This window comes from Poromitra crassiceps (assembly GCF_964638095.1).
Source record: "Poromitra crassiceps genome assembly, chromosome: 15".
Taxonomy (NCBI): domain Eukaryota; kingdom Metazoa; phylum Chordata; class Actinopteri; order Beryciformes; family Melamphaidae; genus Poromitra; species Poromitra crassiceps.
In genome coordinates, this window is record NC_139634.1 from 34,013,043 (window position 1) to 34,025,228 (window position 12,186).

The 12,186-nt window shown below is 46.9% G+C and overlaps 1 protein-coding gene across 1 annotated transcript in view; it reads left to right on the plus strand.

Moving 5' to 3' along the window:
• Positions 1 to 12,186, plus strand: part of rapgef2b (Rap guanine nucleotide exchange factor 2b) — a gene marked incomplete at its 5' end in the record, with an annotated part of 140,845 nt that overhangs the window by 125,720 nt on the left and 2,939 nt on the right. The window contains 11 exon segments of the mRNA XM_083651574.1: positions 825 to 982; positions 1,871 to 2,111; positions 2,629 to 3,012; positions 3,353 to 3,564; positions 4,057 to 4,180; positions 4,644 to 4,667; positions 5,836 to 6,059; positions 6,464 to 6,631; positions 7,170 to 7,319; positions 10,425 to 10,626; positions 11,259 to 11,803. Coding sequence (XP_083507700.1) covers positions 825 to 982; positions 1,871 to 2,111; positions 2,629 to 3,012; positions 3,353 to 3,564; positions 4,057 to 4,180; positions 4,644 to 4,667; positions 5,836 to 6,059; positions 6,464 to 6,631; positions 7,170 to 7,319; positions 10,425 to 10,626; positions 11,259 to 11,803 — 2,432 coding nt within the window.

Below are 12,186 nucleotides of genomic sequence, written 5' to 3' on the forward strand. Positions count from 1 at the left end.
CCTCCCTATCCCGAGCTACGGCCCCTTTTCCCTAGCCCCCTCTCCCCCGGTCTTAATAAACACAGGAAAAATTGACTATTATTAAAATTGCACTAGGCGGTTTGGCAGCTCCAGATGGCAGCGACCTGCAACAGAACTTCAATACCCAGAAGCCCTGTAACATGGGTAAACCGTACAAAGCACAATTATGTTTTAGTAACCTCGACAGTGATTGCCTTACACTAAATTATATCAGTGGGACTTTCTCTGGGCAGAGAGCTCACTCGTGGATGTTTAGGTGACAGTTGGTATTTTTGCTGTTAAGTTTTGATTTGTCATACCCGACACCACCGTTTGGGCAAATAGGGCGAATCCACAATCTCAATTAGTGAGGAATATGGCACTCTACTCGATTGCACCCCCATTTTGTTATTTAGGTTGATAAGAAAAGAAGGGTATTTTATTTTGTAAATCTTGCATAAAGAGAGCTCAAACAAATTAGCAGTAAAACTAGTTGATTAAAATGTGTTCTCAGTTGTGTCTTTAAAGAGTTCCTTAATTGTGCATCCTCATCTAAGTAAGACGTGGTGTCATCAGGTTTGCCACTGCTCGGTACAGGAGTGTTATTTATGTCCACTGACCCAGATATCAGTCTGTCATACCTCAAGCCAACCGAGATAATGTGTGAAGTATGGCTTTGCTTGATGTGGGAATATATTGTGTGAATTGCAGAGCCAGAGATGCTCACAGCTTCCAACTCGTCCCAACACAAATAGCGCCCTCTGCCTTTTTGTCGAAAGAACGGCCGGCTTACCCCTCCCATGCGCTCCCTCTTGTTTCCATAGCGACGTTGGCGTGGGCCAATCGCAAGATGACATCATTGTGGGGATGAAGCAGTCTAAACAGATCCCAGCAGCTCTGCCTGTCAGTGGCAACCTCTCCTCCTCAAACCCAGACCTGCTACAGTCTCACCACCGCATCCTCGACTTCAACAACCAGCCTGGTGTGTATTTAGCTACTGTGTACTTAGTACTGCAGTACTCTAGTATTAACACTGAGTGATTCAATTGTCTCCCAAACAAGATTATTACATTTTGATGATTGAATGCTGAATTCATTCAGTGCTGGAATAAAAGGGACCATAAAGAAAAAGTGATTATTGAAAAGGCAGTAGGGTGTACTATCATACAATGGTATCCATTCTGTCAGCCATGCAGAGCCAGTAGTAGAAATGTGCCGTCTATATTTCCACTTTCATTAACTGTTATCATCACAAACCATTTGTGTTCTTCCAGCCCCGCTCATACCGAGTAAGTATCTGCTGTGCTTCTCCTCAGCCTAACCTCAACTCTCACACTCACATACTCTCTCTCAACCTTAAATGGGTTTCCATACCGGCTCTAACGAGTTTCTAACTGTGATCGTCATAAAGGCAGAAAAACTAAATCAGGCTAACCCATGTTTCAATTTAACTGGACTGATTACAGCACAGTCACGCCTTTGTCAATGGTGTCAGCCAATCTGTCAACTGTTCTGCTCGATGCTATGCCTCTAAAAAAAAACTTTGTACATAATTGTTTAAAAGCATTGGTTAGCTCCTGCGTTTTGCTGATGTAATATGGACACAGTAAATGATTGCTTGCTTGCCTTGCGTTAAATTCTCTGTGTTTTTGTCATGATTATTTGGGTCACATGATCTGGTGAGGGAGCCGCTGTGTGTTGGTGGTCTAATTAATAAATGATGGGGAATGAGGTTTTTACGGGGTGACATCACCGAGATGATTTTGCTCCAAGTTGGTGTGTGAAGGCGTTGGACTGGCACTGTTGTTTTGGTCAATCTTGAACAAAAGCAGAGGAAAATAAGCATTCTGTGTTTTCTGCTGTTCCCCAGACATGTCGGACCAGGTTTTACGAGTGTTCAAGGCGGACCAGCAGTCTCGATACATCATGATCGGGAAGGACACCACGGCCAAGGAGGTGGTGGCTCAGGCCATCCGGGAGTTTGCCCTGACTGCAGCACCGGAAGCCTATTCGCTGTGCGAGGTGTCCGTCACGCCAGAGGGCGTCATCAAACAGAGGCGGTTACCAGAGCAGCTTTCTAAACTGGCGGATAGGATTCAGCTGAGCGGCAGGTAAGATGGCGTACGGCCTTGTGCAGATGAACAAATATACAACAATTTGCACGTACAGTAGAATGAAATGGTAAGGCCATACTTTTGAACGTTTTGCTGGCATCTCGGCATGCTGAACTGCCAACTCCGTCACATACACCGCACCCGACTTCACTACCACACACTGTATGGGTTCTAGCTGCTGTGGTAGGCGGCCAATCACATGAAATCGAAGAACACTTGTGGTATTTGGCTGCGAGCAAAACCTTAACAAAGACACAAAAAATTCTAGATCTGTGTACAAAAGGGATTAAATGCAGGTATCCTTTAACTGGAGAAGTTTCGATCCTACTTGGTACTGGATACCTTACAGGTATTGAGTACTCAGTAGGGCTGTAACTGATACCCAGCCCTAAATAAAAAGTGTACTTAGTGCACACTAATCATCCCCCCCTTTTCTCTGACTCATATAGCCTAATTGCCATGATAGGCAATTGTGTTCATGTGAGCATCAACTGCATTCTCCTCTTATCATCAGATACTACCTGAAGAGCAACATGGAGACGGAGACGCTATGTTCGGACGAGGACGCCCAGGACCTTCTGCGAGAAGGCCAGATCTCCCTGCTGCAGCTCAGCACGGTGGAGGTGGCCACGCAGCTCTCCATGCGCGCTTTTGAGCTTTTCTGCGCCATCGAGCCCACCGAATACATCGACGACCTGTTCAAGCTGCGCTCCAAGACGGGCTCGGCCAGCCTCAAGCGCTTCGAGGAGGCCATCAACCACGAGACGTTCTGGGTGGCCACAGAGGTGACGCGGGAGCCCAACCAGCTCAAGCGCATGAAGACCATCAAGCACTTCATCAAGATCGCCCTGCACTGCCGCGAGTGCAAGAACTTCAACTCCATGTTTGCCATCATCAGGTGAGAGGGTGAATTATGTGCTGTCTTTACAACATACTGGATTTCCTTTGAGACAACAAATGGTATTGTATCTTGTTTAATATCTTATTATTGAATTCGGTTGTGTCTCGTCATCTTGGTGTAGCTGTTGATTGTTTTCCTTTAGTACATTTTGATGTGAGATGTTCTTTCAAGTCCCTCTGGTTTTCGTCACACCTGCACACATTCTTTTTTGTTGCATCATTGTATCACTTGATTTCTAATTTGATCACTGTGCAAATAAACGGAACAATGCCAGACAAAGCTGAGCTAAACTAAGACAAACCCCACTTTTACCATGATGAATGTGTTCCTCCCCCAGTGGTCTGAACCTGGCTCCAGTCTCCAGACTGAGGGGGACGTGGGAGAAGCTGCCCAGTAAGTACGAGAAACTGTTCGGGGACCTGCAGGACCTCTTCGACCCCTCAAGGAACATGGCCAAGTACCGAAACGTCCTCAACAATCAGAACCTCCAGCCACCAATCATCCCCCTGTTCCCCGTCATCAAGAAGGACCTCACCTTCCTGCACGAAGGTAAATAGTGCTAAAGGGCAAGTCCACCCTAAAACAAAACCAACTTCAATCCACATAATGAAGGGTTCCATTACAAAACACTATCTGTTATCCATTTTGAGAAAATTCCTGTCGCCTGACATCCATTTCTCCATATAAGAACAAATTACAGAATGAGAGATGATCCCACCCCCAAAATAGTAGGAATTTGTAGACTAAGAACTTAAGATAGCCAGTAACTGAAATTGTATATACCGTATTTTACTTTGATGTAGGCAGTCATTTGATACATCTTACACTTACAATGATGGATATCTCCTTATGGAGTGAAACTCTTCACAAGATATTGGTCTTTTTTCAGTATACAGTATTATGGAACTATAGGTAGTTAGTCAGACAGACAATCCTTCTGCCATTGATATTTCTTTTGTCAGTTGTCAATGCCATATGTTTCTACTTCCTGTTGTCTTGGCTAATAGCATTCACTCTCTCTCTCTCTCTGACATTCCTCAGGCAATGACTCTAAAGTGGACGGCCTAGTGAACTTTGAGAAGCTGAGGATGATTGCCAAAGAAATACGCCATGTGGGTCGCATGGCCTCCGTTAACATGGACCCTGCACTCATGTTCCGGACGAGGTAAGGAACCTTCCAGAAGTGCACCCATAGTCCAGACTTAATACTCCTTCACCTTTCCTGTAGGTCTAGTCAGCACTCCACTGACTAACCGAACTCTTCGGGGGTTAGTTCACATACAGTAGATTTGTTCATATTTCCGCATCACGCTTGTTCTGAAGCACCTGTCCCCCCGGCAACTGTCCCCCCTGGCAATCGTTTCCCTATACACATGGTTGGCATAAGATGTGCACAGTGCTCCTGCTAAAGTCTGTCTTTGTCTGTCCTATGATGTCTCTCTTCCTCGCATTGTTACCATTTGATTTCCTCTCCTCTGTCTCTCACGTGGGTCTTTTGGTGAATTGCTTCTCTTTTGGTGATCTTGGTGGTCTCTCCAGTCCTAAGCTTGTCTCCTCTCTTTCTCTCTCTACTCATCCACCTTTTCCCCCCATGCTTCTCTGTTCATGGCGCCCCCCCCCCCCCCTAGGAAGAAGAAATGGAGAAGTTTAGGGTAAGTTTGGTGACCCCCCCGCGACCTTTTGCGCTCCCTGCACCATGGCCTTTTTTTCTCCTGCCAATTTGCGTGCTTCTTCTGAAACCCTGTTTCCATTAACCGGTTTGACTTGACCCCTCCCACTAACTACGCCTGACTCTCACCGAATGGCGTCGAACAAAACTACGGTCACTTTTGCTAACATCACGCTGAAATATTGAACGTTCTGCAAAGCTCATTTCCAAGTCAAGTTACTTCATACAGCAAATATTCACCATTTATTCAGGCTTTATATTAGCAAAGGTGACCATTTTTGACATGCAGTTTTACTCACAAAAGTGCATGCTGCTCACTCTTTGTTTGCTGTTTCGGTTGATCTGAATCTGACTACTCTTTGAGGTTTTATCTGTATATCAAATCTCCAGACAGCCAGGGGATATGATATGAAATGATACGATATGAAGTCATTGCGAGAGCAGTATTTGTGTATCATGCTTTACATAGTTGTGGTCAAATGGGGGCTGCATTGTGCACACAGAACAGAGGTATAGTCACACTGTCATTCGGACGAGACATTTTGTTGGAACTGTCCTCATGCTGGCATGAGCACCATGTGGAGAAATGCAGTCTGGCGTGAATATCACCTGAGGAGTCCATAAGGTGACTTCTCAATGACTCCTACTGTACTTAAGCCTGTTCTCTTCAGTACTATTCAGCTGAGACCGTGTGCAAACACAACTACGGTACTACTACCACCAACCCTGACTCAGGCCACAGCAATGTAAACTATGACCATGTGACACACTAGTAAAACGCCCACATTCTAACCTAACTGACTACAGCCGCCCTCCCCTCCACCCTCATCCCTCCACCCTCCTGCTGTCTGGAATGCCTGGAATGTTCTGGAGCTGAGAGGAATGCCGAATGCTGCTCTGTGCATGTCTCAGTCAAAACACCACCCTGTTTACATAGCCCAGTAGCACCAGCTATACAGCTGTCCTTGAACGCAAGCATACACATGGCCTGAAACACCATATTGACGATGCTCTTCCTCCACCCTCTCTGTGTGTTTACCTGTCTTGTCTTGCATGTGCGTGCCTGCAAACGTGCGTTGTTCTGTGTGTTTTTCCACGTTGTCGGCAAAATGTGCATCTCTCCGTGTGGTGGTGCGCGTGTGTGCGTCCAGGTCTCTAAGCCAGGGTAGCGCCAACGCGGCGGTGCTCGACGTCAACCAGACGGGCGGGCACAAGAAGCGCGTCCGACGCAGCTCCTTCCTGAACGCCAAGAAGCTTTACGAGGACGCCCAGATGGCCAGGAAGGTCAAACAGTACCTGTCCAACCTCAGCCTGGAGACGAACGAGGAGAGCCTGCAGACGTTCTCGCTACAGTGCGAGCCCTCCATCAGCACATGTGAGTTGGTGAAATAGCTTGGCACACATGCATTAGATAACATGTGGTCATGGATATGAGAGACCATGATAAACTCATACAGTTCATCTGTCTTTGCAGAGAAGTCCCTTCATGAAATATTTAAAATTAAGAGTTTAGACAACCCAGATGAATCAAAGCATAGAGGCAGCTAGGGCAGAACCACTGAAGAAGAATGGATTGCTTAAGGACACATTTGGCTGTAGCAGAGGTTGATCCTGTGACTGAACCACTAGTCCACTGACTCTGCCACCCTCAGCGCCAACTTATGGCTAAGATGTGACCATTTTGGATCAACCGCTAATTGACCGGTTAAAGCTTAAAAATCCAACATCTAAATCCAACTTGGTAATGGCAAATGGCTGACTCTTATTCATCCACCTCAGTGCCCAAGAACGCCGGTGGGAAAAGGCCAGACACTTCTCCAGTAGTGTCCAGAGCTGCCAGCACACAGAGGGGCCAGCTGGCCAAAGGCAACCAGGCCCTCCAGGTCCCTGCCGTGGCCCTCTACCCATCCAGAAAGAAGGTGCCCGTCAAGGATCTGCCGCCTTTTGGTAAGATTAAGATCAAGAACTAGTACAGAGTTTTAATGATCAGAATGATTGGTTTTGGTATTGTAAAATGCCCAACAATGCCGAGCTATAGTTGTGTGAATGAATTGTACTTGTCTTGACTGCTTTTATTTCATTACTACTATGAACCAATGCAAATGTTAACTTCATCAATGTTTCTCCCTGTTCATATATAAAGAGACTGAATACAAATAACACTGTTATATTGTTTAGAGATGTTATAAATAATTGAATAATGGAAGAAGTCTGTTTAAATCTTTCATGCTAAAATGTTCGGCCACATGCCACCATTTACCTATTTTCTTGTCCTCGTCCTTTATTTGGGAGACAATAGAAAATCCACCATGACACTCCCTTTCCCTTCCCTGTGACAGTGGTGCCACCTATAGGCTGTCTGGCACTGTGCAGAATGCAAACAGGCAGACATGAGTGCAGCCTGAGCGTAGCATCCCAACACCCTGCAGGGTATGGCAGTCTTGATATGGCTAATTCTGCTGATCTGCTTGCTGCTTGTTCACAGGCACCAGTTCGCCCCAGTCTCTGAAGAAGATCCTGTCTCTGTCGGAGGAGGCCAGCGACAAGCACCGGAGGCAGCCAGAGGACACGCTGTCCAACGCCTCCTCCCAGCTCTCCTCCCCTCCCACCTCCCCCCAAAGCTCGCCCAAGAAGGGTAAGCCAATAATCCTAGACACTCCTCGCCAAGCTCCTTCCCTCTGCAGTGTGTTGCAGACACCATCTGGTGGCTGGCAACATGTATTACATTGTACTATGTCTTCCTTTCAAACAGTACTGTGCTAACATACAGATATATTCTTCTTCTAAACTCAGACTCACTCAAAGTATTTATTCCCCGTTATCCTAGTCCTTTAAAGTGCTTCATAGCAAATTCAGCCGCATATCCATAGTATGGTGTAGGCGTGTTTAGTAGGGGTAAAGTCTTGATCTGACTGACGTTCGTTGGACATGTATCTCTCTAGCAGTGACTTCCAAATGATCACAAGGTCAATGACAACGGTTTGGTAAATTCCTGTAAAATGCTGCCAAACTCACCTTGCCCCTCTCCCAAACTGGCAGCATCACCCACGCCCCCCAACTCTCCCAGAAGTCCACTCCAGAAGGTATCGCTGTGCACCAAGCCTCCTGTCACCTGCCTCACTCAAGCCATTTTCAGACACGAACTCTCCACTATGTCCGTTGAATCAGATCCGGACATGCAGCAGAGTTCAGACAAGGGGCATTGTTTTGTGTCATTTGTTTTCACACATGGGGGAATCCTCCGTGTGGAGACTGTGCGGGGGGAGGGCGGGCAAGATGTAGTAGAAATTGTGCTGCGGGAGTCGCAGTGTTTATGCGAGACAGACTTTTAATTACGTTTTTCAATGTAGACTACATCAGAGATATTTCTCAGAACGCAATTCTCCACTCCATGAAAAAAAAAAAACTTCAACACATTATTCTGGTGATAGGATTAAAAACAGGTTAGAAAACGTGGGGTGGCGATGTGGCAAAAAGTGAGCCGTTTGCAATGTATCAAAAAGTTACTTGCCATATAGTGGTCGCGGTAACGTTAAACGTTGGAAAAAGGTTTTCTCTTCCAGTAATCCAAGTAATCCACGTAACTATCCATTCATGAAATGAAATTGCATGGCAACATGAATGGTTTGTAAAAGTACTATTTAACAATATAACGGTATGCGCAACAGACGTAATCCCAACGTCATCAGCACGCCCACTCATGGACATTGTACTAGGCCGTGTGCTCACAATGCACAATTGTGTTCATAGTGTTCGATGTTCATACATAAACCCTATCCGAGTAATGTGTGGATGATATCTTCAAGAGTTCACTGCATGTCTGAAAAGGGCTTCACCCAGTGTTGTGGACTCTGGCAGGCCACAGGTCAGGAATGTGTTGTTCCTCTCTAACACCACAGCAGCCACTGGTAAACTGGAAGCAGCCTGGCTGTACTGAACTAATCCAAGCCTGAGGGCCGCTCTTTTAAGTGGCAAGCCACAAGATTCTTCTTGTTTGATTTTGGCAACATCTTTGGTGATGAGTGGTCATCGCTGTCGTGTTTTTGCACTGCACTTCACAGAGATCACAGGCAATTCATTAGTACCACAAGTGATGTGATGTCCTTTTCTGTGGGATTTTCTGTCGATGACATTTGCCTTTCTGTAGGTGGCGCTGTTCTCTTTGTCTGTACAGCCATGGTGGCTATCGCGGCTCATGCCAACTACCCGGTTCTTCTTCTGTTTATTCCAAACAAACCACTGTTGCCGCTTCCTGTAACGTCAAACGCTTCGCTTGTGCACCAGAGGATTTTTCTCTAAAACTACCTGACAGCTGGGGATAGGTTGAATCACTGTCGTGTTATATCGGTCCACAGATGGACGCAAAATGTTTGCTGATTGATATAACACAAAGTAGCAAAACAGAAATAGAAAGAAAGATATATGAAAATGACAGGATTTATTACTTTAACACACTAGTCTGTCCAGTTTGATATCGACTTTCTGCTGTATAAATATTAACACTGGCCTGATTTGAGCCAGAAACGTTCATTTAAATCTCAGTCAAAAATGTATCAAATTGCTGTGAAGGCTGTCATGGGTTGATGTGTTCCCCCTCTTGCCTTAGACTTTGTTCACACCTGGTGCTTAACATAAGCAGAGCTGAAGTTGAGCTCACGCTGAAGTTGAGCTCACGCTTAACCGGTCACACCAGAAGCACTCTCTTTTCCTCAGCGCCTCGCTCGGTGCGCCTTGAACCCGCCCACAACTTCCATTGACTTCATGCCTGGCAGCTTCACGCTTCACACTTGGAAAATAGGACTGAATCATTGAACGATCACTTGAGCGCGGCTTGAGCGTGGCTTGAGCAAGGCACGCACATGGCTGTTTTGAATGGCTTCGCCTGTTAACAAGGACGCCAAAATGAAATTTGTGGGTTCAGCGTAGGTTGAATGTTGCTTCGGCAACGTTTGTGGTTAGTTTAATTGCTGCTGTATTATCCAGTCCTGACAGTCACATCAATGCACGTTTCCTCTGACTCCTGCCTGCTCCACTATTCTGTCTGAATAGTGTATAAGCTTCCTGTACATTTTCATTTAATCTTTTCCAGAGGTTATCAGTGTGATTTATTGCTGATAGTGACTGGTAAATATGACCACTTGGCTCCATAGCCGAGCTGCAACAAATGTCTCAAAATGTGAAATGACAAACGTTTCCATACTCTCCAGACCTGTGTTGAAAGCCTGATTGTCGTAGCAGTCTGCCGTTTCGGTCAAGTCAGTAGGAATATACTGCACGCATCTGAAAAGTGCTGCTTGGCTAACTTGGAAATAGCGCTCTACAATTATCTCTGCGGTCTGTGTTGTGTGCCCCAGTTTAAAACGATTGTCCCCAGACTGCGATAAGAGGCTTGAATTAGAGATGATTTATGGTGGGCCTAACACTAAATTCTAGAGTTAAAAAACGGGCCTGCTGCGAGCTGTCAGTCATTTTGATATGACCCCCATGGGACTGGACTTATGTGTGGGAATGTAGCTGAGTCATGCTCAAGATTTACAGGGGGCATCTTAGGGCTTTCTCATTCCTGTCTTTTTATGGATTTGTTTTGGTGCAGTGTATATACTAGATTTGTCTTCTTCTTCTAATAAACGTATCTGTAAGTCATACAGTACAGCTCATTTCCAAAGTATCAGAAAAAAGAAAAAAAAAAGCCTTTATATTAGCACTTAATATACAATCTCAATCCCCACTTCTTCTCCAGGCTACCCCAGGATGGGAGACGGCTACTCGGACTCGGGTCACAGTGAGATCTCCTCTCGCTCCAGCCTGGTCAGTAATTCCTCCTTCGACATGGCCCAGGAGGAGAGGAGGCTGCGTCACTCCGGAGGAGTCGGCGACCCCCACATCGGAGGGCCGCGGCTGGAACGACGAGCCACCACCGACCCTGACCAGTACAGCCTCGGGTAGGAAGAGTCAAATCTGCAGAGATGAGATATTATATATCTTATATTTTTTGCATCACTTCAGTGTTTTATCAGTGCAATTACTCAGTCATATTTGCTGGAAGAAGAAAACAACATTTTGGCAGGTTTGCACATTTGCAAAAGTCGAATTCTTCACACTCTAACATCGCGTGATTGGTTGTGTCACCTCGTGGAGAACCATCTTCATTTAATTTCCAGTTCAATGCCTTTACATGTGTGAACATAGTCCATTCTTCACAAATGTATCGGCTTGTCTAGCTGCCGTCGTGACTGAGTTGTATATCATATCTGGATGTAGGATATCTGCAGCCTTATGACCAATCAAACGACTTTCTAAATCCTCATATTCCCTTAGCTGTCACTCTTTGATTATGGCCAGAGTTATTGTTCTCAGTGTTTTGGTCAGTGCTATTTTCCAGTTTCTCTAAGTGCTGGTTAGTCCGTATACTGCCACGGCCGTGGAGTGTAACTGAAAGCACAATACGAAGCCACAGCGTGTGTTTGTATGTGGCACTGTGCTCGACTGCGTTTGCATTTTGCTCAGGTTCATCTTGGTTGTTGTTGCTATACCCACAGCCTTGACTCCCTGTACATCGACCGTCTCTCCTCAGGTCCTATTCATCCATGCAGGACTGCCGAGGCCTCTACACCGGCTGCCCCACGGTGCTCTCCTCGCCCAGCTCAGAGGAGCTGACCCAGGATCAGGGCGACCGCGTCTCCCTGGACGCCGCAGACAGCGGGCGCGGCTCGTGGACCTCCTGCTCCTCGGGCTCCCACGACAACATCCAGACCATGCAGCAGGGCCGCAGCTGGGAGACGCTGGCCTTCGGGGGAGGCGGCGGAGGCGTTGGCGGCGGCGGAGGCGGCACCGGAGGGCTCCCGCCCGGGGGGCCCGAGGCCTTGCTGGGGGGGCACGCGGGGCTCTGGGCAGCCCAGGCCAGGGGGAGCTGGGCGTCGGCTAGCTCCTCCTCGTCCTCGGCGGCGTACTGGGGGGAGGACTCTGAGGGCGACACGGGCACCATCAAGAGGAGAGGAGGGAAGGACGTCAACGCCGACCCGGAGACCAGTAGCATCACGTCCACCGGCTCGGAGGAGGCAAAGCAGCACGGCCGGCCCTCCCCGTCACCCATCACCGCCGGGGGGAAAGGCCTCATCTGTGAGTCACGTGCCTGTTGCTGTAACTGCCATTGAGCCAGGTTTTTATTGGAAGAATATCTGGTCGTTGGGATTGTGCAGAGTTTTCCTTCCACAACAGCGTATAAGTCATAAAGTGAGAAATTTGAGCACCTGGCATTGGTATCGATCAATAACCCTATCAAACCCACCAGTTATATTGTGGTCATTTTGTGCTACGGGGCAGTAAAAACTGTTCAGCTTTTAAAGTTCGCCTAGAGTGAACTCCCATTACTTTGACCTCTCTGGAAAACAGAGTATCTTTCATGGTGACATCATGCTGCGCTAGTAGCTGTAAATATACGCTTTTTAACCAATAAAACCATCAGGTCCCGGCCCTCCGCACTCATACTCCAATCGTTTGAG